We start from the raw sequence: 27,895 nt of genomic DNA, 5'->3' as shown, positions 1-27,895 counted from the left end.
AAAAGGACAGATTAAAGAAACAGATTCCAAGCTGAAGACATGAGTTTATTGAACGTCTGAGAGACTTGCATTTAAATACAGTAAAAAAAAAAAAAAAACCCAAAAGACCACCAATACATCCTGAACAGTTTCCTAAATGAGTCTCCTGTATTCTTCTAACACAGTTTACAAAAAAAAAGGATCATACATCTAAACATGAAGGTTATATTCCACTTAAAATATGCACAATTAGCGAGTCACTTCATAAAGAGTTGTAGCTGTAAGTCAGAACAATAAATTACTAGGATACAGTTTTATTAAAAGCTTGATTTCCATGTAAACTCCCATCCTATTTAAAAGATCTGCTCAGGCAAGAAAATAATTGGTTTCCAGTAAACAAAATACCCAATGTATGGCAGTTAGCTGTATCTTTTAACATAGAATACAAATCTAGGCTATGGAAATTCCCGTCAGAATTGCATAAATGGCTATACAATGTTGTTTTTTTTTTTTAAATCTGCTTTCTTCAAACTATGTCTATTTTTCCTAGTAAACTTCAGTAAGCTACCATCTAAACTACTACTAGTTTTAATAAATTTACCAGTAAGTGTAGCAGTATTCAAGAGTACTGAAAGCAACTAATTTATTGAAGTATCGCGCATCTTTTGGCTTGCAGTAGGATTCTTTTGGTACAAATTAGCTATGTAACAGGAAAAGAAACGATCATTTTCTGGGATATGTATAGTATATTAGCAGTTATGTAGTTTCTGTTTAAAATTCCTGTGGCTGACAGAAATGGATAATACCACACTTCTATTAAGAGCAGCTAAAATATAACCTTTGTATTAATTCTTTTGCCCATTAAAACACTGAAAAAAGATTATAATTGACAGTAGGAAATGAAAGTATTTAAGTACCATAACTGAGAAATAGCTTATATTAATCATATTCAGTAACAGTACTCAGGCTTTAAAATCTGAGATTTCCTTAAACCCCCCCCCCCCAAACAAAAAATAGTGTAATAATTCTTCTATGGATTTATAGAAAACAAAGCCTGCTTTTCCTAATATAGTCTATTAAATATGACCTGCTTATACTTCAGTAAAAGGTTGCCAAAGAGCAGTTTTTGAAACATTAAGGACTTTCAGAAATGGCCACACTAATTGGATTTTTATTCAAGCCTTACGAATAAACAAGTAATTTGCAGTATATAATTAAGTACAGTAGGGCCAAGCCTGAATTAGAACTTTCACCTACCACATCCCTTTCAAAATTAAGTCTTCTGTACTTCTTATTGAAAATTTTAAGGAGTTTTCATCTTTCTTGCCTGTTAGGCAAATCATTATTTGTGCAAATTTAAATACAGTACATTGACCTGAAAGTAACAGTGGACAGATAGTGAAGGAAGAAATGTTCAACAAATTTGTTGCACAGTAAGACTTTTTCAGAGTGCAAAGTATGTCTACAATAAAGTGCTTCTCTTAATAAGTTATATTGATAATAGTATAGATGTTTACCTAGTTTTAAAGCTAAAATTGCTTAGTAAATGGTTTAATTTCCCTATACCTCCCCAATCCCGCAAGGCACATTGAAAACACAAGCCAAGCACTAAATGTGAAGGATTAAGCTACAATAACAAGTTCTAAGTGGTAGTAAACTACTGACTAGGTTTGTAAACAGTACTATTCCATTGAATCTCAAGGTTCATGCATTATTTGAGTTTCTGTGGATCCAGCTTTTGAACTCCAGACTTAACAATCAAGCCAGCTTTCTTGATAATACACTACTGTGCCTTAGTATTTTCATGTGAAATCCCACTTTTCATGTCACTTACATGAAAACAGATCTCATGTTTCATGCATTAAAAGCCTTTAGACTTCATTTACACTTAACAGATCTGGTCTCTGGCTGGTTTAGATCTATTATGTTTTGGGTTTCATTTTTTGCCTTTTAAATGCATGTGGAGTTCACCTCTACAGTTCAACCTTATAATGAACTTACGATCAGTATTTTTAAGAGAAGGATTTTTTTATGTTAAAACATAGCTGTGCTATTTTGTGGAGGCCTGAACTTTGACTTCATAATTATGTTGATGTGATAGAAGTAATTATATTCTGTAAGACTAAAATGGTAGCTAGGATCAAATTGAGTAATTAATGTCTTCAGGTTCATTTAAGGCCAACTTGAAGAATCTTCTTTAGAAAAGAAGTTATGAACAAAGTACATCACTGCGAATGATCTGTTGTATGAAATCTGACTCATCATGCTTCCAAAAATGCTTCACACAACTTAAAGAGCAAGTAGTTCCACTAATGTCAAGTGGAGCTTACAGAAACAGTCCAAGTACTTGCACAAGGTATACATAGCTATATATTGCCTTCATACCACAGAAGAAGAAATTCTGTGAGCATGAGACATTCCATTGCCTTTCAAAAAAAGACCACATTGAGTTCATCTTGGCTTTGACAATTTTTGCAACAGAGCAAACAAAACCAAATACGAATGCCAGAGCTCTGAGTTTTCCTCTTGTTTCTCATTCCAGTCTAGCGTTTTATCACCACCTGCTCATACGCTCCAGATCCTACTCTGAAAGAATGGGAAAAGTTAATTCAGTTGCAATGTAATTGGAAGCTAAACAGCAAGTATTGCACATCAGCAAATTCACTGTTTAAGAAACCCCAAATAGCCACCTCCCCCAAAAAACTCCCAACTGAGCAGCTAGTATCACAACAGCTACATGTGAAGGGTGGAAAATACATGGAATTAGCATGCCACTGAGAAACCTACAGTTTAATACATTAAAGTGTTTCGTGTTGTACTGCAGTCAAAATGAATTATAAATAATGTTACTGAGAACAAGTTATTGTTGGACCTCTCTTTAGTTCCTTAAACATTACATTTTGGGTACCGCTCTGACCCTAGTCATATCATGTGCCGATAATTGTCTTTATATATATATATTTACACATAAACAGATAAATGTATTTAAAACAATAATGATGGTCCTACGATAACATACAGGAAAAACAACTCTCCTAAACCACCTACAAGAAAATAATCTGAAGCAAATTATCAAAGAAGAGAGTTTAGGGCTACCAGTACTTGGAAAATGAACAAGACCTTGAATCAGGAATAGTGTAGTGTAGAGAAACAGAAGGAGTTGTGTGTAAAATTAAAGTGAAGAAAATCAGGCTTGTTATCAGGAAGATGTAAAAGTTGGATATTGTAAAGGCAGATGTGTAAGAAAACACTTCAGACTTTCTTCTAGCTCTAGAGAGTGATGTAGTAAGTCTGTAGAGCTAAGATTTCAAACTGGTGCCTGTTTCCTGTGTCCATACTGAAACACTGCTCAGTTCTGAAAATTATGGAACTGAAACTCTTCAGAACCTCTGGAAGTTATAATTCTAATGCTGGCACATCAGTTCTGTTTTGGAAATAACCTATGTGCTTTGTTTTAAAGCCTGGAAATCTAGTTCTTTTGGTGCTTTTAAATGATATAGGGATTAATATGTTAATTATTAAAAGATACAAGGATTAATGATGTAGATCCAGAACAGCTGCTTTATCAGATGCATTTTTGTTGCATGTTATTTATGGACTGGTTGTTAATGCTACCTACCTGTTAGGTAGATGATGGCTTCCAAAAGAAGTGCTTCCACCAGGACCCACAAATAATCTTAAACCTTCTTCTAAAATGCAAGGGAATTAACACGTTAGCTTCCTTTAATGTTGCCCTAGTGAAACTACATAATTTTAAATCTACCAGTTTTGTAACTGATACACTGAGATGCAAATATTTTAAGTAATGAAGAACCAAACTTCATATGGTGTGTGTTGGAGGAACTACCTTTGTAGGTAGATTTGCCCCTGCTTTTTTTTTTCCAGGCTTAAAGTAATTCTCTGCCAGAGTTACCCGAGTCATGCAACCGTCTTTCAACTTCTGGGAGACAGGATAAAGGAGAAAATCTAGTGATTCATGTGCACTGTCCTTATGACTACAAGCAACAGAGACTACAAATAGAGTGGATTTTCCTAAGGCCTGTAATGTGCTTAGGGAAAACCCCTAGGCTTATTTATTTCCATACCTTCTGCACTTGAGTCTAAACTGAAGTCTTGACTCTGGAGTATTTTTTCGACTATATCATCAGCATCAACTCTGGTAGCATCGACCCTCTTCAGCTGTGACTCCACAGAGTCTTGCTTTACAGGATGTCTGCAAAAATAAATATATTTAGGCTCTTAGAAGTGATACAGTAAATTGTATTTTACTTCTGCTAGGTAAGGCTGTCAAGCATACCTGCAGACTTTCTCTGATGGTGCATCTTTAACAGATGTATCGATATTAGTTACTTTTGGCTCAGAGTCATCACATGGCTCCAGAATACTTCCAATTCCTGTTGAGGTACTACCCTCTGAGGTGTTTCTCCGGTGAGAGAGTTCAGATAGACTGGATGATCTAGAGTGACATGTGCTGTATCCTGTTGGGAAAGTGCAGGAGAGCTAGGTCAGGCATGTTCTTGAGAGCCAAGGTCATTACTTACATTTTACCATTTGTTCTTTCTTGTAAAGACAATTCAAAAGCCTTGGAATGCATGTACATTCATCAGCTAGGCGATTCACTTTGTGTTTTGTATTCTAGCACATGCTGTTTCTCTTTTTGCTCTAACTCCTGCTTCCTAACAAATATAATGACTTGATGTCATTAATTCCACTTCAGCATTTAGAGCTAAGTCTTCATTTCTATGTTACTTGTTTTTACACATGGAAGAGGTAAAAATATCATTTGGATGTATCATTAATTGGACAGAGCTAAGGGAAAAAGCTGTCTCACATCTGAACAGATTATTCATTGCGCTTTTAAGAGGAAAAAATATTACCCTCCACACACCTGAAATGCCTAGGGAAACCTTTCAACTTGAAACCTTTTTTTAAAACACATAAAGTATACTTTACTACAGTCTAGAGCTATGAAAGTAAATAAACCCCAAAACTCACACAGAATTGTTAACAACTACCTGACAGTTTTGACTGCTGACTTGCATAGCTTGATGTTCTGGAATGTCCACATGCACCAAGTTCTTCTGGGACTGAGGCACTCTTTGATGAGACATCTGCAACACGTGCAAGTCAGATACTGTTAATACTGTTGCTAAAGCCAGCTTTGTTATTACTTTGTCTGTAATCATGATCAGACTCAAATGTCCCATTCCCCATAGGGGTTACGGATTTGACACTGGTCTTCTACAAACCCTTTGAAGTGTCAAGTGCTGCAAAAATACCATGGATGTTAACAAATACGCATTCCTTAAAAAAAAAATAGAAGTATCATGTTTCTGTCCAAGTAAAACAGAGAGCACCATTGGATTAGAAATATTTACATGAAATGTTGTTCTAGATTTGTCTACTGTCGACATTAAAGAGATTACCATGCTTTCCTTGGTATTATAGTAGAATGGTATGATAGATATCTTCTGGCTGAAAAAGTAACTGTGGTTAATGCAACTTAAGGTGTGTATGGTGGAAACTAATGAGCTTTGTAAGAATGCGAAGCTTGTAAAAAAACACAGAAAACGAACCATCCCACAAAAACAAAACCCACAAAACCCCCACCAAAAGGTATTTTTTTATAATAGTCTGAATTTCAGAGTAACCACTTCAGTTTTTAACAATACTTAGAACGTTTACAACTCAAAATGTACCACTCTAAGTTACACATATCCCGATAATTCGTAAGTTGCAAATCAAGGGCCAAATTAAATGCTCACTCAAAATACAATTTCAAAGCAATCAAAAAATGTGTGACACAGAACATGTAAGATTTAAAATGTTAAAAAGAAGGTAAACTATCCATCCAATTTCTGATCTTTCCATCAAATAAACTTTTACAAAAGTAAAAAAGAGAGATTTCACTGATGTCGTCTAGGAGAGTGTGTCTCAACAAATAACCAAAGATAGTCCCTTTGTGGGCCAACTGTCAGCATTCCTTTAAGATTTTGCACATCTCCTTTAAGCTATGAAGCCAGCACAAAAGAAACGAGAAATTAAGAACATTATTTTATACCTGCTATGCCCAGATGTACTACTTTTAAGTTTTCTCCACCTTTCCTGTCTTCATGAAGAGATTCTGATTCTCCAGCAATTGCTATAGACATTCCTGTGGAAGGAGGCCTGTAAGAAAAAGGTGGTTAAGATTCGTTCTACTTCTGCTGTAATTCCTTCAAAATGATCAGCACAGATTTTTCTTTTCAAGTAAGTTGCCATAATTCATACTGTGCTTCAAATTAATATGCTTGTGACTTTTTTTTGGTACCTAGCTCCTTGTTAAAAAGATAAAAAAGGGAAAATACAGAAATCAAATCTATCTGCTCAGCTCTCAGCCCTTCAGGTTCCTTGGAAAGGCTTTTCCTTTTTTGATGATTAATGGAGTGGTATGTGTTTATTTTCAAGTTCTTAATTATTTTTTTTTAAGTCTCTGAATTAGGCTAATTTACATGCTAAGAATATATACACTGCAGTACTTCATGGAATACATGACAAGATGGTAAGTTTAAACAACAAGACACAATGCAACAACAGTTGGCCTGCTTGACTTGTACACTGTCATGTTCTTTGTTTTATCTGTTACAAGACAGGAGTTGATTCTGGGCTGTAACCCTTCCTGTCCTAACAGTGGGGCCAGTGTTACCATCTCCCTGTATTTCACTCTACCTCCTGCAAAATAAAAAGAGCATCATGTACAACATAATTTAAATTTGGTTCAGTATTTTAAAAGTTTTGTGTAATGCTTAAATGCTTGTTTTAGTTTATACGAAGACCTAAAGGGGTATTTTTAAATTACTAAACCCCTTAAGTTTGTGTTTTGCTAGTGCAAAAGAATCTAATTAGAAAATGGCAAATCTTGCAAGTACAACTAAAATACATTTCAAGATGTTACCTACCTACAGTTTTTCTAATGCTTTGTTATTTTTGACTTTGGGAACAGACTATTGGTCTGTGTATAAGTGGATTTTTGTTATCATTTTTAGATTTGACATATTCGATAGTCACTGTCTTTGTGTACAGTAACATATCCCTCCTTACGTTTTAAAGAAAAGAGAGAAAAAGTGCTTTTAGAAATACAATGCTTGTGTGACTTATCTTCCTGTCTTAGTTAGGAAAGCAAGAACTGAATGCTTTCAGGGATGTCACCCTAGATCAAACACCAAGCCTCCTAAGCTGCCTCATAAAATATGTAGCTGATTTCAATTGTGTAATTGCGTTAAGATTTATTTTTTTCCTTCTGCGAAGGACATCTGGATTAGATAAATTTTTTGTTCTGTTTGTGTTGAAAGTTTATGTTCCAGGAAATGTTTATATCATCAGTTTGTAAGAAAATGCCAAGTCTGAATAATTTCAGTTAGAGATTTTTTTCCTAGGGAGCTAGAAAATTATTTAGGTACTGATTTGAACTCCTTCAGTACCAGCCAGTAAGAACAGGAACACATTGTTTATTAGTATGCAGTTAACAATTAGTTAGATGCCTTTGAGAAATTGTTTATCAGTACCAGTGATGTATTTGTTAATAGCTCTGACTCAAAAGTAAATCAAGAGGGGCTAAATAACTAGCGACACAGAAAAGCTTTGCCCAATCAAATTCAGATAATACTATCTTACTATTTATTCAGTAAGCACAAGATGAGCTTTTACAGCATTCTGTTCTTTTTGAAGGTTAGGAGAGCAGAAAGGGTCTTTAGTGGTGCAAGTGGACACTGAAGAGTTCCTGTGGTGAATCATCTGAGCTAGACTGATGCAAGCAGCATTCTCAGATTTCCTCAGAAATGGTGGTAAGGACACAGCTACAGCAATAATGCACAAGGTCTTGAGTTGCTACTCGAGTTCTTGATTGTCCTAATTACACCAGAACCTACCTCAAACTATCTAAAACCTACAAATCATGAGCTAATTCATATATGTGCCTGAGACTTAGTTAAGAGATCAGTGCTGCTTTTCTTGGAGCTGCAGCCTCATTTCACTTTAATTGCAATCTTTTTAACTTAAAGAAGACTTGAGTATATGTTCACTGCTACAGATGAAGTGTGCATGAGATTGTTGTCCCTATTATTGGATTATTAAGAGGGACATTGCTTACATTAATCTGATAGAAGATGAATTTAAATTCACTTTATGATAATATTTTGAATAAAAACCATAATCCATACTGAAGTAAAAGGGTTTGAGTGTAACAGTTTGTAAGCAAGCACTATATCTTTACAGTGGGAGATACCTTAGATGAAACATAAGGTGTGAAAGTATAAAGGAAGGTTGCAAACCTATACAAAAAGTTGAGATTGACGTAACAGGAGTGAAGCTAGCAGGTATTTTTCAGATTATTTTCCTTAAGCTCATTTTTTCTTTTCAAGCTATATGTAATACTTGGAGTTCTGCTTTAGATTGTTTTTGAAAGGGCCAAGAAAGCATGTTGTCTCAGATTGAAGGTCTGTCTAGCCTTGTGTCCTGTTTCTATCAGCAGCAAACAGATGCTGAGAGAACAAGACACAGGTAGTAATCATCTCCTGAATATTCTTCCAGTATCTCCTCATCTGTAAGTGCTTGAGCCTCATATGATGTTTTATGCTGAATAGCCCCCAATAATTTTTCATTCAGGAATTTGTCTTAATTCTTTCTTGAGCTTTTAGTATTCACAATGTGGAGTAGCAAGGAGTTCCAAAGCTTAATCACATGTTATGGTAAGAATTTTGATTCTATCTTCTACTAGTTTCAGTATAGCAGTGTGGTCAATGAAGGGAACTGTAGAAAAAATTGAGTTAAACTAGAAACAAATTTATTTTGAAGGAATTATTTAATCAACCCCTCCATAAATACCTTGTGACAAAATACAACTAAGTTGGTTTAAACGTGGTCTTGATAAAACCCTTAGAATTAATGGCTTTCAGGTTATTATAAAGTATCTCTCATAATACAAAGGACATGGGAGCTCTTCACTTCCTACTGATCAGGATAGTTAAGTCATGGTTAGCGATAGCCACTTGCACTGTTTCAGTGTAGCTATCCACTCAGCTTAGGTGGCCCATAACAAAATGGCCCATTAGTCTAGAAAGAAAGCAACAATTTCATCTTATTCATGACTAGGTTTGTCCTTAGCATGCATAGTTTGTCTGTTCTGTGGTTAGTTATGGAAGCTAACATGCTCTGGTGAAACCATTTCATTAACTATAGATTAAGGACAGTGAGTCCAAAGGATCCTGAATACATCTCTCTCTATTTTCCCAGCTAGCTCTCCCCTCAGATGTTACCTCTTGCATCTTTTACTAAGTTGCATAATGTCTTTGCTAACAGAGAAATATCTGTAAGTGATTTCTCTTGTACTAACTCATACCACATTTCCGGTTTTGGGTTTGGTTATTCTTAGTTGGTTTGTTTTGGTTTTTTTTTGTTTATAAGTCTTTTAAAATCACCTGAGACTTGTGAATAAAAGGTATAAAAGCACATTTTCCAAACACAAGTATTAATCAAATCATCCCATACCAAGTATAATTATATAACCTCACAGCAGGAACAGGTTCCTATATGGCTTTTGTTTTCATTATTTATTTATTTATTTACAGGTTTGCAGGCTAGTACTGTTTGATAGAAAATATACTAAGTATTCAGCACTAAGGAGAATTATGAGACTTCTACTGTTACTTTTACCAAGTTAGCCATTATTCAGCTACCACCCCATTTGTTTCTAACTTTTTTTTTGGTTAATATTGTTGTCAAATTGGAAAGATTTATAAATGCAACCCAGAAGTGTAATTCTGAACATGGAATGTATGACCAAAACACTATTCCACGGAAATTTTTTTATAAACTTACGTTTTAAAGCATGGGTCTCCAGACATTAGCTGCATATTGATCAAAACCTACACATGAAGAAAACAAAAACCCACTGTAAGAAGAAAAATGGGGTTGGTCTGTGATACATGGTCATGTCACTACCTTACATTTCTTACATTTAATCTTGCATTTAAGTAAAACAAAATGGCATCTTCACATATGCAAGTAAACGCATGTATGTAAAAAAATAGCTTTTTTTTCCTAGTACGCATGCAAACAACACAAAATGGCATTTAAAGTAACATAGTTACATGTACAAGATTCTGCAAAAGATACACAGATCAAGAAGACTCTTAGAATCATTAATAGTTAAGATGGCTTTAATTAATTAAGCTTAAAATGGCTTTAAGGGAAAAAATAAAGAGACAGGAAATCTAAAAGATTAATGAGCAAACAGAAGATTGTTTAAAATAGTGGGTGCTGAAGTATGTTCTTTGCCGAGAGTGTTTAGCAAACAGCTAGCATACAAGAACTGGTTGTGCTAACACCAGAGGTAAATAAAACCACAAAAGGGTAAATAATGCCGTAGGACAACAATTCATCGAGGAGGCTTGTTAGCTGGGTCAAAGCCATCAATTAAAAAGTTTTCTTTTTAAAGTCTAAAACTGTCTTTAAGAAATCACAAAGTGCATGCTTAAACAGTGCGCTCAGTAGTGTCAGAAATTAATCCTAGTGTCTTGGAAATTTTTTTTATTCACTTTTTTATTATTTTTTATTTTTTTTATTCACTTGTAACATTCTGTATGTAATGATTTTCAGGTTTATGCAGCTTACTCCATTTTTTTAAACTCCTTGGATTAATGGGAGAGAACTGCAGGGTGTGTTTCTTGCAACAATGCTCCCCAATTATTACTTTCATTACTATTAAATAGAAAAGGGGGAGTTCCAGGAGTCATTGAGGTGTTGAAGCTGGCTTATACATAAATAAGCCAATTAGGAAATTCGCTCTTATAAAGCTGCACAGGAAGTTGTCCAGTCTTAAAGATATAATCACTACACATATATATGAATGTATTAACTTCTTCATCATACTTTCCTATTCTTTTGTTCAATTCCTGTTAGAATATGAATACTATTTAAAAGCTTTTCTTTTACAGCTATCCAACTCCTTTACAAGGAGTAGGACAAATTCTGTTTTGACTGCATGGATTTTAATGATTCTCTCTAAACAACGCTGATGTTTTTACTTTAAATAGTATTCCTTCTAGAAAGAGGTTCACGAAATATGCTTTAAATTTCATTGTGTTTAATAATACTTGTTCTCTGCTTTATTAGTTTAAGTATCATAAAGAAAACAAATTACTTTGAGAATGGAGTTATCCTGTCTTGTATTTTTGGTATCATAACCTTCCAGTAAACAGCGACGAGTGGTATTTCCCGATCCAGCAAACTCTGCAAGATTTAGGTCTGCAAATCCCAGCTGTTAAAAGAAAATGACAAAATTAGTAGTAAGCATATTGTACTTGTTGCATGCACAGCATTGAGTACCACCAACAGCAGTTTCTTTCAGATATGAAAAAGAGAATACCCTTTAATGGGAGTGGCCCAAGGCAAAAAGCCTTGGCTCTTTGAGAGTGTCAAATTCTGCATAATTCTGTTTTCAGTCTCAAGAAAGAAAAAGAACAAGGAGAGTTTTCTGTATTTTTAAAAGTAAACAGATGCAGAAGGGTTTACTTTTATCAACTCTTTTAACATACAAAATTGAAAGAAAAAAAGCATTCTGGTGGTATAATATTATTTATTTATTAAACACACTGATCAAGAGTTTCAACACCACTGTGTCACTATAATGCACATAATGAAATCATGGGTTATTAGAGTAGTATTCTGGAATGACTTTAAAAGGACATAAAATTACAAGAAAGAAAAGGTAATTAATAGGCAAAATTAGATACATCTCAATTTACCTTTGCATATGCCTTTCCTCCTTTTAACTCCTATGAAAAAAGAGAAATGCCATTAAGCTATTAAAGATACTGACTGGGAGTTTTGTTTGTTTTGGGTTTTTTTCTTAATTTTTTTTTTAGAAAAGCAAATACTAATCTTCATTTTAAAACAGCTCAACACACATTTGCTAGGCTGTGCTGCTGTCATTTAGAACTTAGTGTTAATAATGTTCTCTGTGCAGGCCAGCAGGAGACTGTCATCTTGCGGAGAGGCAGAAGGATGAGTGCCTGATGCCAGTCAGTATTTGGCTCTTGCAAAGTCTAGCCCCAAAAGTAGGACATCCTGCATAAAAAATTCTTAGCATAGTTCAGGACTTCTAAGTTTACTGTTGAAGTATCTTCAGGATATCCTAAGTAAATTTAGGATAGATACTTCTCACCTTTCTTAGAAGTATCTATCAAGGGCTAACTTTATAAAGACTGATGAGTGATTACTTTGCTATCCTGCTGGAATAAGTGTTTCTTTCCATAAGAAAAAGAAATGCAATTAATTAATCAAACTATGGTAATTAATAAGATTACTATGGAATTTCTACTAGAAGAATACCTGACATGGTTGCAGCTAAAATTTGTTTTATGAAGTTTATCAGACATTTAGAAATTAAACCAAAACAAGTGAAGAAAGAGCAGGAAAAAAGGAGAGAAGGGGAAAAAAAAAAAGGCTACTTACCTTCCGTACAGACACCCTGCAAATGCAAGTATCCAAAATCCCTGTTGTGGCACTGGCACTGATTTTACACATAAATAAGAACTTTTTCTTCCAGCGGACACAGTTTGCCTGTACTACTTCCCTGCAAAAACAGAACATGTTTCATATTACTTGCACATACATTTAGGACCGTAAAATGCAATAGGACACAGCTCAAGAACAAAGTTTTGTTGTAGAGTAGTCATGTCGTGCAAAATCAGTTCATGGTCTGAATCATCATCCTTCATTCTTCTCTTTGTGTAGCAAGACTAATAATTGTTTCAGACCTTGACCACAGTAGAAGACCTACAGAAAAATTCAATAGCCAGTGCTTTTGCAAATGAATGGGATCATGGTTTCTCCAGTTTGCTTCAGGTGAGTGAGGTTTTCTTGAACATTAGCTCCCAAGCACTGTCTTCCAAGCTCCTGAGCTTTGGAAAGTGCTCAAGATACTGTGTTTGAGAAGTGTTTTTATCAATACAAAGAGATATAAGCAGAACCAGATAAATTTGAAGCCTGGAAAAGTACAAAGGAGATGATGTACTGTAACCACATAGAAATTCATGCACTTGGGACAAACAGGAATTTCAGGTACATACTGGGACCTTGCCATTTTGAGAGCAAAATAAAACAACTAATATCTGAACGTATTTGTTTATCACAGAAGGATTACAACATGATAGTATGATGTAGCTGAGAAAAGGCAAAATGGAAGATGCTTTCAGTGAGATTGATATTATTTTATAAGGCGCAAATGGAACACATTGTTCTACTTGAGTAAATCCGGTTGAGCAAGAACAAACTCCAAAATGAATGGGTACAAGGAAGACAACTAGAAAACTCCTGTACCTTATGAGAATAAATTATATATAATAAAAATACACTAGTGATTCCAACACTTTAGAGACCAAGTAACATTAGTCACATACAAAGTGGTTAGGACCAAAATAAGGCATAACCAAACACCCATTTAAAACTGAAAACTACAAGGTCTTACACCACAGAGCAAGTTTCTAGAACAGCCTTTCAATAAGTGAAGTAGGAGCAAAAAAATTTTACAGTGTTTAAAGACAAGGTTGGCCAGTTTGTCAGTAACAGGAGACATAAGGACTGTGATTCTGAGGGACCTCCCTCAGTGATCAGAAGCTCTTGTCTAGTCTCACATTCCTAAACTCGGAACTGTGGAGAAATTGTGATAATTTCTTCTACCATGGTAGTCATTCAAATACAGTCTTCACATATTAGGGCAATATTTGTCCTTTTTCTGCCATTTTTTCTAGTAGATACATTCCTGTGTTTTGTATTAACTTCTTAGAGCATCTTATTATTGAAGAGCCAGTTTGACATCTTTAACAGAGGCAGGATTCTCCACATGAGCAGGAGTCAGAGTTTACCACATGTATGGAGAAATGATGAATTGCAAGGCTTATGCAGAAGCTCCGAATTGTTGTGCTAGTGAGACTGCTAGCTACACTGCTCACAGGCACTGTGACTTCCTAAGGTAGGAATAAACTAGCCTGTATACAATGAGTCAGTTTAATGACCACAACAGAGTAACGGATTCTGATGACACAACACTGAGTCATATTCCAGCATGTGACTGAAAGGCTCTGTACACCATGAGCTACCTTTTATCTGTTGTGTTTTATGTTGTAAACTTTCCTGTGCTTTGGAAAAAAAAAAAAATCAAATCCCAGACTGCCAATGTATGAGTTACTTAAATCCAAAGTAGAACTAGAATTCAAAAAAAGAGCAAATTACAAATAGTTACATAGTTCCTGTACTGGAAATAGGCTCAGGCAAGAAGTCATCACATAAAATACAACCTTAAGGAGATTATAGGGATATTTGATAATTGCTAACATTTGTTATGATTTAAAGGCCTAAGAATAACTCTTGTAGCTCTTACATGATGGTTGCTCAACTCTCAGGTAAAGAAAATAGTCAAGTAGGTACCCACTATCAAGCAGAACACAGCTATCCAAGTGTAGAGGTATCCAGGGTCTGCATATTTGCAGGTGTCATGTACTGTAATTAAAGATAACGCAACTCCTGAGAACACTCTACTTTGTTTTTTCTGCAGATGACAATGGTCCAGCCTTACTCAAAGTAACTTAGAAATGAAATCTTCAGAAGTGAGTTTAAGCTCTTTTTTCCCCTAAATAATAATTTAACCTAAACCCAAACCAAACCAAAAACCCCAACAACAACAAAATAGAATGCCCTCTTCTGTCATAGAAACTCCACTACATCAAAAGCAGTTTTACCACAAGCAGGAAAAAAAAGGAGCAAAACCTTTTTCACGATCTGTCTAGCCAGTTTTTTTCTTCAGATAGAGAAGGGATATTTATGTCACTATCTTAAGTCATCAAGAAGTACTCTGACTTTTCTGTCAGCAGTTCTATCAGGATAGACTGAGAATGCTAGAACCTCATGAAACAATACCAAATGTGCTCTTGTGAGCACCAGATGCAGCAGGCTGCATTGATACTGAAAGACAATACACTTGCAGGGCCTCAGCCCTGCTGCTAGTCACCCTAACTTTCAGGAGCTTGTAGAACTAAAAAGACTGAGCAAGAAGGTGAACTTGCATGCAGATTAACTAAATGATACGGTTGGTCAAAGTTTTCTGTCACTGAACCCACCAGATTTTGGCACACTGGTAATATTCTTCCCCCAAACCCCCAAACACATAGACAGAAAAACATCCCAGAATCAGGTTTTATATCTAGTTTCAGCACAGAGTAAGAATCTCAGTTTTAACACATACTTAAAAACCCTCTACATTTAGAGGATAATTAAAAATGCTGCTGCCTAAACAAAGTGATTGTTGTAGTGGCTGTCCTGCTGGAATTTAAAGAATTGCTGAAATTAAACCTTTACCAGAAATATCAATACTGAAATACATGCAATTACACAAACCTTTTTTAAATTTCAAAAAGCAAGAATTCATAATCCTTTGACAACCTTCTCCTGCATTCTGTCTCTACTCTCAGGCATACCAGCTATGGCCATGAATCCACAGGGAGCCTGCATTTGCACATCACTGTGCATCCAGTAGTATCTGCAAAACAATTTGCCTTGACTGTCCTTTTGGAAACTAAAAGCAGTGTAGATTTTCTGCTATTCATTAAAATGCTGTAAAACAATGCTACAAGACCGAAAGTGTTCACTTATCTTTCATAAAGGTCAGAAAATCCCTCCTCATATAATCTATTCATCATACAAGTAGGACAGTTGTCACTGCCCTTACCACCCTTCCCTTTTATCACCCAAGATACCATTGGGACTGTGAGTAACAGAATCACATTTTCTCCTGTTCATCATTGTGCTAAGTTCTTTTAGGGTTCTTATATCTGTAACATTTCCAGTTGCTAAGTAATAATATTTTTTCCTACCAAAAAAAAAAAAGTTTCTGTAAACTCATAGGGTCAAAATAATGTGCCAAAATCTTTGTGTAACTCTTGGTATTACAGTTTCTGCTTCTCAGAACAGCTTTCTACCTTTACAGCAAACTACAGTTTTGCTGTAAAAAGTGGCTTTACATTGTTGAGTTATACAGTATTCCAGACATCACTAACATTATAGTAAAACATGTTTTAGTGAACATTAAATGTATTTTGGCTTGTAAATACAAGATAAATGTAAGTAACATCTGCTTGAGAAATGTGTCCTTAAAACTTTTAAGGATTTTGATTTCAACATACAAATACTACTGTATGTATAACATTGTTCAAGTAAGGCGAATAGCACACAACCACTACTTTTTTGGAAGAGTCAGTCTACTCATGTCACAAGTTAGGCCTTATTCAGGCAAATAACTTAATAAAAATTAAATAGGATGATCAGGATTTTAAGTTTTACAAACAAGAAAGTAAAAGTTACAAGAAAAAGGCCTCAGTTATAGAAATTGATGCTTTAATTCTTGTAAAAATAAAATCAAGTGAAACCACAAATACCCCTTCCTCCCCATAAGAATGTAAAAAAGTATAACACTGGCACACTGTTTCAAAAAACAAGATATTTGAAATATTTGTACATGATCTGCAAAAAAACCTCAAGCATCTGCCCCCACTCCACCAAACAGTTCTAATTCCATTATATAAAGAAAAATTGATGTATTTTAATGAATGTAATCTTTGTGTAAAGAAAAGCACCAGCAAGTTATTCCCCTTGTGCTCAAAAAAAGGTCAAATAGTCAGAACATTTAACTTTCAACAGTAATATTGAAGTTTATAAGATTCGTAGTTCAAGTGAAAGGCCTTTCGAAAATAAACAGTTATATTGATTGGTTGCTATGGAAATGAACCCAGATAACTTCTTGGCAACTGTGCCTTTGCTACAGGGCATGCTGGAGAAAGCTTTCCGTTATGAGTCAGTTTCCTACGAACCTCACAGTCACTTTACCACATGCAAAGCAAAAACAGTTGGTTTATGAATCAAAATGTATCTTAGTTACCAAAATGCATTCAAACACACTCTAGGTTGTAGTGCTTTGGTGTAATTTAACCAGTGCTGTCAGTAATATCTAACCAAGAATAAATTGCACAGACAGATATTTCAAGCTAAAATGATTCCAAAGTATAGTATAAGTTAACATCAGTTTAACAAATTGTTTTTCCTTTAGAGGGACAATTTCACATTGGCTAAATTTCAAATGCAAGAATTCAGCTGTGGCCAAGTCTTTTTCTGTATGTTTTAGGTACTGTATGCAATTGCCATTTAGAATGATGAATAAAAGTTTTGATTTTTTTTACTTCTGATCCACCAAAGAGAAAAATATGCAAGAAAACCAACACAAAAGAAACAACAAATCCTAATCCAGTCAACTCATCCTAATTTGCTGACCTGGCTCTTTTTTTTTTTTTTGGAAGGTGTTTATGAAGAGCAGATCATTTGTTCATTTCCACATGGATAAAGGATATGAATAATGGCATGTTTCAGTAAATAGTTACAAATGCAAAAATAAATCATTTTAAGGACCTTAAGTGTCATGGGAAAAATCCCTTTTTGCCAAATGGAAAAGCTTTGGTAGCAGAAGCTTAGAAATTAAGAAGCTATTGTTGCCATTTTCCAAAATACTGTGTTTCATTAATTATGAAATCATGTAATCAAGTTTTTATCTGAACTGTTCTAGACAGCCAGTTACTACATTTAGCCATATTAGGATGATTACCTTAAATAGTTTATTTTTCTGGTGCAGTTATTTTAGAGTCATTGGTCACTGAAGAAGCATAATATTGGGAGCATTTGTTTTCAGTTTTAAGATGTCATTCAGCCTTTATATCAGACCACTGTCACATGAAACTACTGGAACTACTTTTGGAATCAACGTGGTCAGTATGTTTCCTTATGTTATGGAAAGGGGTGTTTAGACATCTTGCAGCTTTCAGACAGAACACGAGTTACCTGCTCGCTATAAATACCTTGAAAAAATAGCTCTGTGAGGTAAATGGGAATATTATTGTTACTATTTTTTTAAAGCTGGTAATTTGATGGAAGGGTTGCTTTGGCCTTGTACGAATTGTTGAGGTTCTTAGAGTCCAAAGTACAGTGAATAAAACGCCTTTACAGGAGTTATCTCTGAGCAAGTACAACTTTTACAGTATTGCCTAAGTTTTGCTTGCTTCTTTTAGGGGAAAATATGTCATGTTGATGGGACAGCCTGAGAGAAGTGAGGCTGCTGCAGCTCCACTCCCCGGATTCAACCAGTAGCAAGGATGAAGATGTAAGTAAGCCCCTATGCACATCACATGTACAGAGCTGGCCACACAGATCACAGACATGCAGAGCACTCACAGAAACAGCCAGTACCAACAGCCTCATCCCACTGCCCTCTGGATGAACAGGACAGAGGTCTGCTAGCAAGACCTGCATATATAGAGATATATAGGCTCAAGAGCTAGTCCGGCTAGATCACTGGTAGCATTTACACACTTGCACACCTGCACTTGCTCCATGTGCTGGCACTACAGGCACACAAATCTCTGACTCCTTGTCCCACCCCAGGAGCTGGCATGTGGCTTCACTCATGTGGTCTCTCCAGTTGCTGGCCCATGATCCCAGGCCAGTTGCTGGCACAACAGCAACTGAGACTCACAGTCCCACTCTTAACGGCTGGCACATAAGTCCTCTCACTCAGGTCTTTCCTGGTGCTGGCACCACAGGCACCTGGGCCCTTCGATGCACAGTCTTAACTTTAGTTGCTGACACTCAGACCCCCATACACACACAAGAGTGTCCTTCACCCGGGAAGGAGTTAGTTAGAATGTAGTTCAATATGAAGATATAATAGACTGCACTGGTCAGAAACAGTACATGGCCAGACCGATATACCAATCAGCAAACTATTTATATCTAGCTGGCCCTTTTATCCCCTTTCTTTGTTATCTTCCTCACATCTCTTCCTCAGATCACCTAAATTCATTATTTTCTCCACCTTTAGTTCCTCCCTCAAATATCCCATAATAAGCCTCTTCCCCCGCATCCTCTAATGTGTCTCATAGTGCTACGCAGCAACTTCTCTCAGCTCAAAAGGTGCTTTAGAGTTAGCACAATGTGATGGGCTTCCTGCCTGGACAATGGGGCTGAGGCTCTCTTGGGACATCCCTGGGAAGGGCCTGGACAAGGTGTCCCCTTGTCATGTCCAGACAGTTTCAGTTCCCCACCTGCCTCTGTGTCCCTGGGCTTGTGTAGATGGGCCTGTGCTGGGCTGATGGCTCTGTGACAGGCCTGGGAATAGTTGGGGCAGGATATTATTTTTAGCTGTTCCACCCTCCCCTGCATTTGTTTTCTGTGCTCGTTTGTGTGTGTGCATATGAATTTTTATAACCTAACAGCTTCCCTTCATCAACTTAATAATGTGAGCTCTGTCCTTCTGATACAAATACAGTGTTTTGTGGATTGGAGTAACAAAGTTATTTTTCACGTAGGAAATAGTCTTTTCAAATGGGAACAATATCCCATTCATATATATATATTTTATATACACACACACAAATATCTTTCTCCTGCAGAATACTAGAGCACCTAACAAAGATGCCAATGTCATTATCCTACCCTGCAGAGACATGAGTTAAGGTGTTAGCCTATAATCTCACAGTTTAGCAATCACACTTTCAGTGCCCTCAGTGGTTCAGGTATTTTATGGTAAGATTTGACCTCTTCTGGGCTATTTATCTTTAACATGAGGGGAGGTATAGAGTTCTCATTTATACTCAGGAACACATAACAGTTTGGCATGCAAGAGAAGAATACCCTCTTGCACCCCAAAATCTACTTCCATTTAAAATCTCTACAGTCTTGCAGTTGAGGGAAAGATACAGGGATTCATGCAAGAAGCTCCCAGAGCAACTGACTGGCTGTCTTACCAGTCCACTTCCAAACAAAACACTGCACTACTATTCAGTCTCCCAGGATCTGCCAAGTAGATCAGTACTTGTAAACCATTAAGAACCTCAGAAATGTAGTCTTCTTGTTTGGTTTAGTTCCATACTCATGTCTTTTCTTTTAATATCTGTACTGTATTTGCAAGCAAAAATATAAACAAGATCACCCAATAGAAATCTGTCACTTCCCAATATCAATTAGTAGTAAGAATTTTAGTTTAATTTGAAGTAAAAAACAAATACAAACAGGCAAATATGAAATTAACACAGGTATTTTAAAGCAAATAAAAAGATTTAATACAAACACCAGTACCAGTTTTATTCAAATGTGTTCTATGCATCTAATACACAGAGCTTAATACCTGTAACATGCTGCCCCTGTACATGCTGCCCCTGCATGTACCAATTCCAACTTCATCATATGAGCATGAAGCTACAAAGGAGCAAAAAAATACTGAGTATAGCTTTCCAAATACCAAGCTATACTTTAAATTATGTGATAACCAGAATGCTAAATTTAGTCTTCATACAGAAAGATGGAACTCTTGAAGTTAGACCTCAGTGCATGATCTCCAAAGTATACACTGTAGTAATAAACATGCAAAGCTTAAATTTATCTCTTATATTAAGGAAAAAATACAGTTTACTTTCCCGCTAGTATTGTGTTTCTTTCGTGCCTGAGGCATATAAGAAGATACATTCCAACAAAAACATTTTTTCGTAAGCATTAAAAAAAAAAAAAACCCACCAAAAAAACCCATAACAAAACCAGTCATTTACAAACAGAGCTTCAGTGTTTCACAAATTTCAGCACTAAGCAAACCAGCAAACAGCTGGCTCTGCAGGAAGAGCTCCACTTGTTTACAGTGCACAACTCCCCAGTGAATTTGCTGCTAGTACATACAAAACTTTAACAGAGCAATCATTTTCTATTCCACATGTTTTTACTCATAATAAACAGGATAAATCCTTAACAACATTTCATGTCAGCTATTTCTTATATGTATAAACTGATCATCACATGGAAATAGAGCTGCTTTGGAATACTTTTGCTTATGAAAAACTACTGGTTCCAGCAAATGCAGAGACCTGAAAGGGAATTAGCACTGTGAAGGGCAAACAGCATTAGTAAGACTGTAGCCAGTAGTTGAAAGGAAGTGATTGTTCTCCTCTGTTGGATATTTGTGAGGCTGTATTTGCAACACTGCATCCATTTTGGGGGAACTCTCTGTAGAAGAAAGACACTGATAAACTAAAGCAAGTCCTAAGGGGTGTGATGAGGGCCTGGAGTCAGTGATAAAAGGAGTGAAGTACCTGATGCAGAAGTAGGGAACATGGGATTTAAAAGGTGAAGGAAAATCTGATTGCTATCTTCAGCCACCTCTATTGAGCTAGAGAGATGATGGAGCCAGACATTTCTTAGTGGGGAACAGAGAAAGGAAAAGAGACAATAACAAGAGAAATTTCAATAAAATAAGGGGGGAAAAATATTCACAATAAAAATTGTGGAACAGAACAGCAGGTTGTCTACCAAGACTGGAATCTCCATTCTTACAGATTTTCTAACGTTGACAGTACAGAGGTCTGAACTTCCTGATCTAACTGAAGTTAGTCTTGCTTTGAGCAGCAAGCTGGACTACATGGTCTCAAGCAGTTCCCTCCATGCTAAGTTGTTCAATCAACAGAAATAGTCTTTAAAATATGAAGGCAATCAGGTGCTCCAGAGCTTGCACATGGCAAATTTATGACAGGAAAATACTGTGCTCCGTGTACTGTGCTGGGGGCAAGAGCAACAGCATCACTACCAGCTCTTGTAAGCCAAAGCTGTGCCTGTTGTCCTGCACAAGCCAGATACATGAAACATTAAAGCTTTCTCCGCCTACCCCTTCCTCTTTAACAGATGCCAGTCATGCACCTCTTATCAGGAGTTTTTTCCTGAAAGCTTGCTGATGTTGTATCTCTTACAGTACTTACAGTAGCAAAAGCCTCACAAGAATGAGCCCTGAAAATACCTGCAATAACCAGTTACATCTCATGCAAAATGCAGTCTATGCAGACATTTTCTCATCTCCTACTGTAGGTCAAAGACGACCCTCTTCAGATCTAATTTTATTTTCTTTACTCATTTGATTAATTCTTTGATTTTTTTTTTCCTCTGATCTAATTCCTTCATCTCTTTTATTTCCACACTGTTACTCTTCCATTTTTATACATGAACTCTCCCATTAATATTTTAGCCTTAGCTTCTTCCCCTCCAGCCCTGTCCAGAACATCCACACCAATAATGTGTCATGTATATATACATTATGTATATATATGTAAATAATGTATATCATGTTACCTTTCTCGAGCATATTCTCTAAATCTGTTGATTAAATGCATTTTATTGTAATTATTAATGAAATGTTGAAGAGGTACAAAGAAACTACATTTAAAAAAAAGTCATAATTTGTGTAGAGAACTTCCCCTTTTTACCTCTTCTTTTCTACAGAGAAGGACTGTGCCTGGAAGCCTGGAAGTTGCTCAACCATCAGTCTTCACAACTGAGAAAACACTAAATGGACATTTGGGAAAAGAGCAGGTACAAAATTGCAAGCCAGGATTATTATCCCGCCGCTGATTTGCCTCACAGCACTTGAAAACTTATTTTGTTTTGGTTTAACCAACTGTGAATCTGGTTACAGCTGAAAAAGGCCATTAGAAGTAGCATTATCCTTTACCAACTCTGAAGACTATCAGCAGGATTCATACACCATGCAGGAAGATGAGAGTGATAGGGACAGTAATTGCATGTGACAGGTAGGTTTTTCTAACGAGTACTTTTGTTTAAAAGCAGAAAGCTGTTTAAGCTGTATTATTATGAGGAGAAAAATTCCCTTTCAAATACAACAGGGAAACAATGACTTAAAAGAAGTTTGAAGAGTCCAGTGAGACAAAAAAAATGTACTTGCTGGAGTCACAAAAAACGGATATATTTTTAGGCAGCTGAGAAGGATGTAGCTAAGGATTGTTAGAAGTAAGAAGTACTTATCTGGAAGAAGCTCTTTATGTGGAAGATAAGAAATCAGTTTCTACAGAATAGAATTACATACTCTAGCCTGTATCTGTTAGAAACAAGAATATATTCATGCAAGTAATGCAAGTCTCTGAGACTGTCTCTCAAGAGTCTAGAGTCTGTTGGAGAATAATATGTTTTGATGACAAAGTTATAGATCTCAGCCACCTCTAATCTCTATCTGTCATGCAGATATCAATCATAATCAGCTTCTCAGTTCTGAATGTTTTGTAAAAGAATGGAGAGACAGCAGCTGTCTGAAGTGTCAGAAATCGTGTCTGAAAGACAGAGGAGTATGACCAAACTGATGAGTGCAGTCCTAAGAACACACCAACCAAGGAGACCTTTCCTTGAATAGGATGCAGGTGGAAACTGGGCTAAAAAAATGTGACTACCAGGCTTACAGCTCCTGTAGTCTAAATCTACACAGCACAGTGTTGAAAGTGCACCCTCAAGAAATAAGATCCTTTACTTGCCAAAACTTCTTTGATTTCCTCATATCCCATCTGTTCTTTTGTTTCTGGTTGAGCAACAACTCAGTCTATGAGTAGTTATCTACTCCAGGGGCCCATCAATTATTTCTTCAGCCTATTAAAATGAGGGCAGTTGCAAAAAACAGACACTTTCAATATATTTATATCTGCATTACACTGGCCTTGAATAAATATGCTTAGTATTTAGTCAAGTCTATATTTTAAAATAATGCTTTTCTGTTCAAGATATTCATAGTTGAAATTTCTGCCCTGGAATAATATTCTGTCCTTTCATGGTGCAATAGACATTATGTGCAAAATATTTTTTGACCAGATAGTGTATAGATACATCCTGAAATCTGCTCAAGCATCCTGTATTAATGTATCCAGTTTCAAAGATAAATATGTATTACCATTGGCCCAGGGAAGTATAAAATGTAGAAAGAAGCCTTTCCACATAAGAAGCCAGGCTTAAGCTAAAAGTTTTGTAAATGAAAATGAGGTTAGTTAGCATGGCTTTGCATACCTCCACAGTCTGCTGACAGTCCACCCTTTGTTATAAAATCTGACAATATTATTGAAAAGACTCTGAAGTTCTATTAGAAAGCAAATTCAAAAAGGAGAGGGCAGGAATGACACTGTATGGCTGTCAGTTTACTAAAACTACTGAAAAAAATCTACCTCCTCTCACAACTCCCTTCAAGGTTCCCCATGTTGCAGAATCAAAGTGTATAACCCATTTATTCTCCCTAGAACTCTAGAATCCTGTTCTTGCACATGCAGGCAAATACCTCCCCCTGCCCCCAGTATAAACACCGGTACTACTTGGCTGTTCAATGTCCTTTAATAAAAATATTATTTGACAGTACCAGATAACTTTAAAAGGTTGACTATTTTCTCAGGTAATTAAGCATTTAGCATTATATTACAGAATAGTGTTTTCCGACAGTAAACATTCACAAATATGCACAGGGATGTTTGGAATAGAAGTTTTCAAATTGGAATTCTAAATGCCTACATACAAACACAAAAATTCAGAGAGTGATGTGTAAACAATTAACATGGTTGCTGTTTATACACAAACCAGCTCACTACATACTGCAGTATGCAGGTTGCTTTTATCTGGCCACAGAATTTCTGTGCACTTGAGGCACACATCTGTTTCAGCCAAGTTGGACTGTGACAACAAGTCTCCACTGATATGGACTGTGTCTTCATATTTCTTATGTATCACTTTCTCAGTAAAGATCTGGGAAGTGAAAACAAAAAGGCTTCTCGGTATTTTTCATGCCTGAATTTTTATCTGTCTTCATCCCACTTCAGTGTTCAGAAGGATGATGTAAGTGTCACACTGCTTTCAGGATCAGGGCTTTAATCATTCATACAGCATGATCCACGCAGGGCTCAAAAGGCGACTGCTTGAATCTGTTTTCATCACAACTCACTTTATATAGGCCTCTGTTTCAATGCTGCGAGCCTGTGTTTTTATGACATTTCTTTCTCAATGAGTAAGCTTCAGCAAGAAGATGCTAATAATGTCAGGCTGGTTTATAGACTGTTCTGTGACACCCTTATTTTTATAAGGCAAGAAGCAGCAGAGTATTGGTCTGTAGCAGTACTGACTTGAGAGCTTAATTATCAATATTTTCTCCCTAAAGAATTGTAGGTTTGTTACACTCAGTAACAAAACTAAAAGCTATTAAGAAAACCAAGTCAGTTTTCCCCTCTATTATGCAACATTTGAAAAGTGTTTGTATATTACCTTCTGAAAAACAATGGAGTTCTTCAGACTTCTTCTGTAACACTATAAAGATCACTGCTTTAAGGATATGACTGCCAATTCACAGTGGAACTAATAATATGCATGCAACTAGAAGATGATGCCCATTTAAAAAAGTTTGCAACTGACAAGTTCTGAAATGCTGCCACTCTGATGTTAACTTAATTTCTTCCTTATTTATTCAGACCTTTGCTGAATCACCATTGTGAAAATCCATCTGTTAATCCTTAAACCAAGAGCAAAGGCACTCCCTAAATTGGCACTGAAGGGTCACTACAGTCTTGAATTCTTCACCTTCCTACGAGCATACCTCAACACTTTTCAAGCCAGCACGGATGGAGCAGGTACACTCACATATGATTTACCAGCATATATTTCGCTGCCGTTCTTATTTTTAAGCCCTACCCCCAGAAAAAGAAAATGGAAGAATTTCAAAGCTTCTTTGACTCCAACACAATACTTCAATGCCATTTGTTACATCCTCACACTTCCACTGACACTTCCTACATGCACATACTACCTCCCATCATGTGTATTTAATCTAATATCTTGTTCACATTCATAAAGATCTGCATGTATGCTTTCAAGCTTTTAATTTTAGCATCAGAAGTAGGCATGGCAAAACAGTTTAAGATCACAATAATGTATCAAAAACATTTGCTCTTCCGAAATCAGCTCCTTTAAAATAGAGATACTGTCCAGAAGATGTATGTCAGGCTGTGAAAATTACTTCAAGGCAGGAAGGGCTGCATTAGGACAGTAATGGCACATTAGTGCCTGAAATCATGATTATCATCATCATCTATTACTCATGAAGAAGTTGCTCACAAGAAAAATGTTGAAGAGATATGAAATGAGAACAGAACACTGATGCGTTGAAGACCCTCCAACAGTACAGATGAAAAATTAATCTTCAATTATAGATGCTAGTATAACAGAATGGTTAAATAAGGAGGTTTAAGGCCAAGGTTACATTTTTATGCTCTTTTTTCTCCTTCATTAATTCTATTTATAGAATCAAAAGCAGATAATCTTGCAAGCTCTGTAACAGCAGTACTTTAACAAGAAAATAACTGAATATTCATAGATTTATTACTGATTTCTGTCTGCTCCCAGAATTCCAGGAGACACTTTTCAGTAAATCTTTTTCGTAATAACATTAAAGTAATACAATAACCTACACAATATGAACAAGTGTAATGGGAAGGCAGTCTCATCCTCCCCAGACCTGAAGCCACAGCCCACCCTTCCTATTGACAAGGTTCTGCCTCTGCCTGGTACCTGGAAACAAATTAACCCACTTGCACTCTGTTTACCCATCGGGTGGAGAAGCAAGCCACTGTCACAGAAGGTGACGGCTCTATTGCCGAGGTACAAAAGAGGAGAAAGAAAACAAAGAAAAAGAATAAAAGACCACTGTCTACTGCTGCATTTCCACTGCAGAATTAAGCATGAACAAAGTCAGTGACGCATACGACCTAAATACATATGGGAAATAAGAGAGGACTCTTCCATGGAACTGTTAACTATCCATGTAAACATCCACAGAACAAATCACAGTGAGCCAGTGCCCAACAGAATAAAGCATTCAGGTGGCACAAATCGCATTCAAAGGCGGCAGCTCTGACTTCAGGGTTGGTGGCAAGAAATGTGTCCGCACCCTGCCGTCACCCATGCAGTCTCAGTCCTTATAGCTCCGGGCACAAGAGGCCGGTTTCTCCAGGATAGCCCTCACGCACTCATGGATTCATTTCCCCTGTTACAAGTGCTCCCACAGCTACTCTGTTGCCGGGAACGCGGACGGGACGAGGAGGCAGCCAGTCCGCCCGCCCTGTGCAAAGGCACAGGAGCTTTGAGCGTCCGCGCCTGCTTCTCTCCCCAGGAGGAACGGCGAGCAGCACGCCCGCCAACGCCGGCGCTGGCCCCGCCTGGGGACCGGGGCCGCCCGGAGCCCCGGGGCAGCCACCGACGCGGGCGCTCCGTCCGGGCCCCGCACCTCCGCCCGCTGCACCGCGGGAGCCGGGCGGGACGCGGTGAGGGGGAGCGGGCGCCTCGGCAGCCTTAGGACTCGCGATCCCCGGAGGCACCTACCGGGAGGACTCCCCGCTGAAGCTGCCGCCGTCCAGCAGCCGCACCTTGCAGAAGAGGATGCCGTTGACGAAGGGCACGGAGGAGAGCTCGTCCAGCTCCAGCTCCACGCGGAACTTGAACTTCTTCTTCTTCATCATGATGAAGGCCATGGGCCGGGGATTGCCCGGGGGCCGCCCCCAGGCCCGCTCGGCGCCGCGCGGCAGCTCCCCTCCGCCCCTCTCCGCTCCCATGCCCGGGGCGAGCGCGGCTGCACGGCGGGGCTGGGCCGGGCCGGTCCCAGCGGCGGCCGCCCCAGCTCAGCCCCCGCCGCCGCGGCGCTCCCGGCCGGCGCTTACATGGCAGCGGGCGCCTCCCTTTCAAACCCGCCCGCCTCCGCTCCGCCCGCCTGCCCGCGGCCGGCAACGGCTGCCGCCGGGGCGCGGCCGAGCCGCTGCTGCGGAGGGCGTTAAACGCCGGCGCTTCACGTGGCGGAGGAGCGGAGCGGGCCCCTGCCGCGCTGTTCACTAGCGGGAGCCTGGCGTGCCGCTGTCCCGCGCAGCGCAGCGCGGCCGCGGGACGAACGTGGCCGCCGAGCTTGTGCAACCCGGTCCAGCAGCAACCCCGCCGCCTGGGGATCCTG

General features: G+C 37.7%; 1 protein-coding gene across 3 annotated transcripts; it reads right to left on the bottom strand.

The window, feature by feature from the left end:
• Positions 1-20: 20 nt before the first annotated feature.
• On the bottom strand, positions 21-27,592 carry EEIG2 (EEIG family member 2). 3 transcript variants are annotated; one of them, XM_065675234.1, is made up of 11 exons: positions 27,277-27,592; positions 12,472-12,592; positions 11,763-11,792; positions 11,159-11,275; positions 9,835-9,881; positions 6,041-6,147; positions 4,992-5,090; positions 4,277-4,457; positions 4,065-4,192; positions 3,599-3,668; positions 21-2,565 (listed from the first exon to the last, which is right to left on the bottom strand). In XM_065675234.1, exons 1-11 carry the CDS (start codon positions 27,504-27,506, stop codon positions 2,523-2,525), a joined length of 1,173 nt encoding a protein of 390 aa, XP_065531306.1. In that variant the 5' UTR covers positions 27,507-27,592; the 3' UTR covers positions 21-2,522. The 3 variants fall into 3 exon arrangements, with proteins under 3 accessions (XP_065531306.1, XP_065531308.1, XP_065531307.1); XM_065675236.1 differs by having other exon boundaries at positions 21-2,560; XM_065675235.1 differs by having other exon boundaries at positions 22-2,565; positions 4,995-5,090.
• Positions 27,593-27,895: the final 303 nt, after the last annotated feature.

Source organism: Lathamus discolor, chromosome 3, assembly GCF_037157495.1.
Source record: "Lathamus discolor isolate bLatDis1 chromosome 3, bLatDis1.hap1, whole genome shotgun sequence".
NCBI classification, from domain to species: Eukaryota; Metazoa; Chordata; class Aves; order Psittaciformes; family Psittacidae; genus Lathamus; species Lathamus discolor.
Note: the sequence above shows the minus strand (reverse complement) of the source record. Positions and strands in the feature narration are given on the sequence as shown.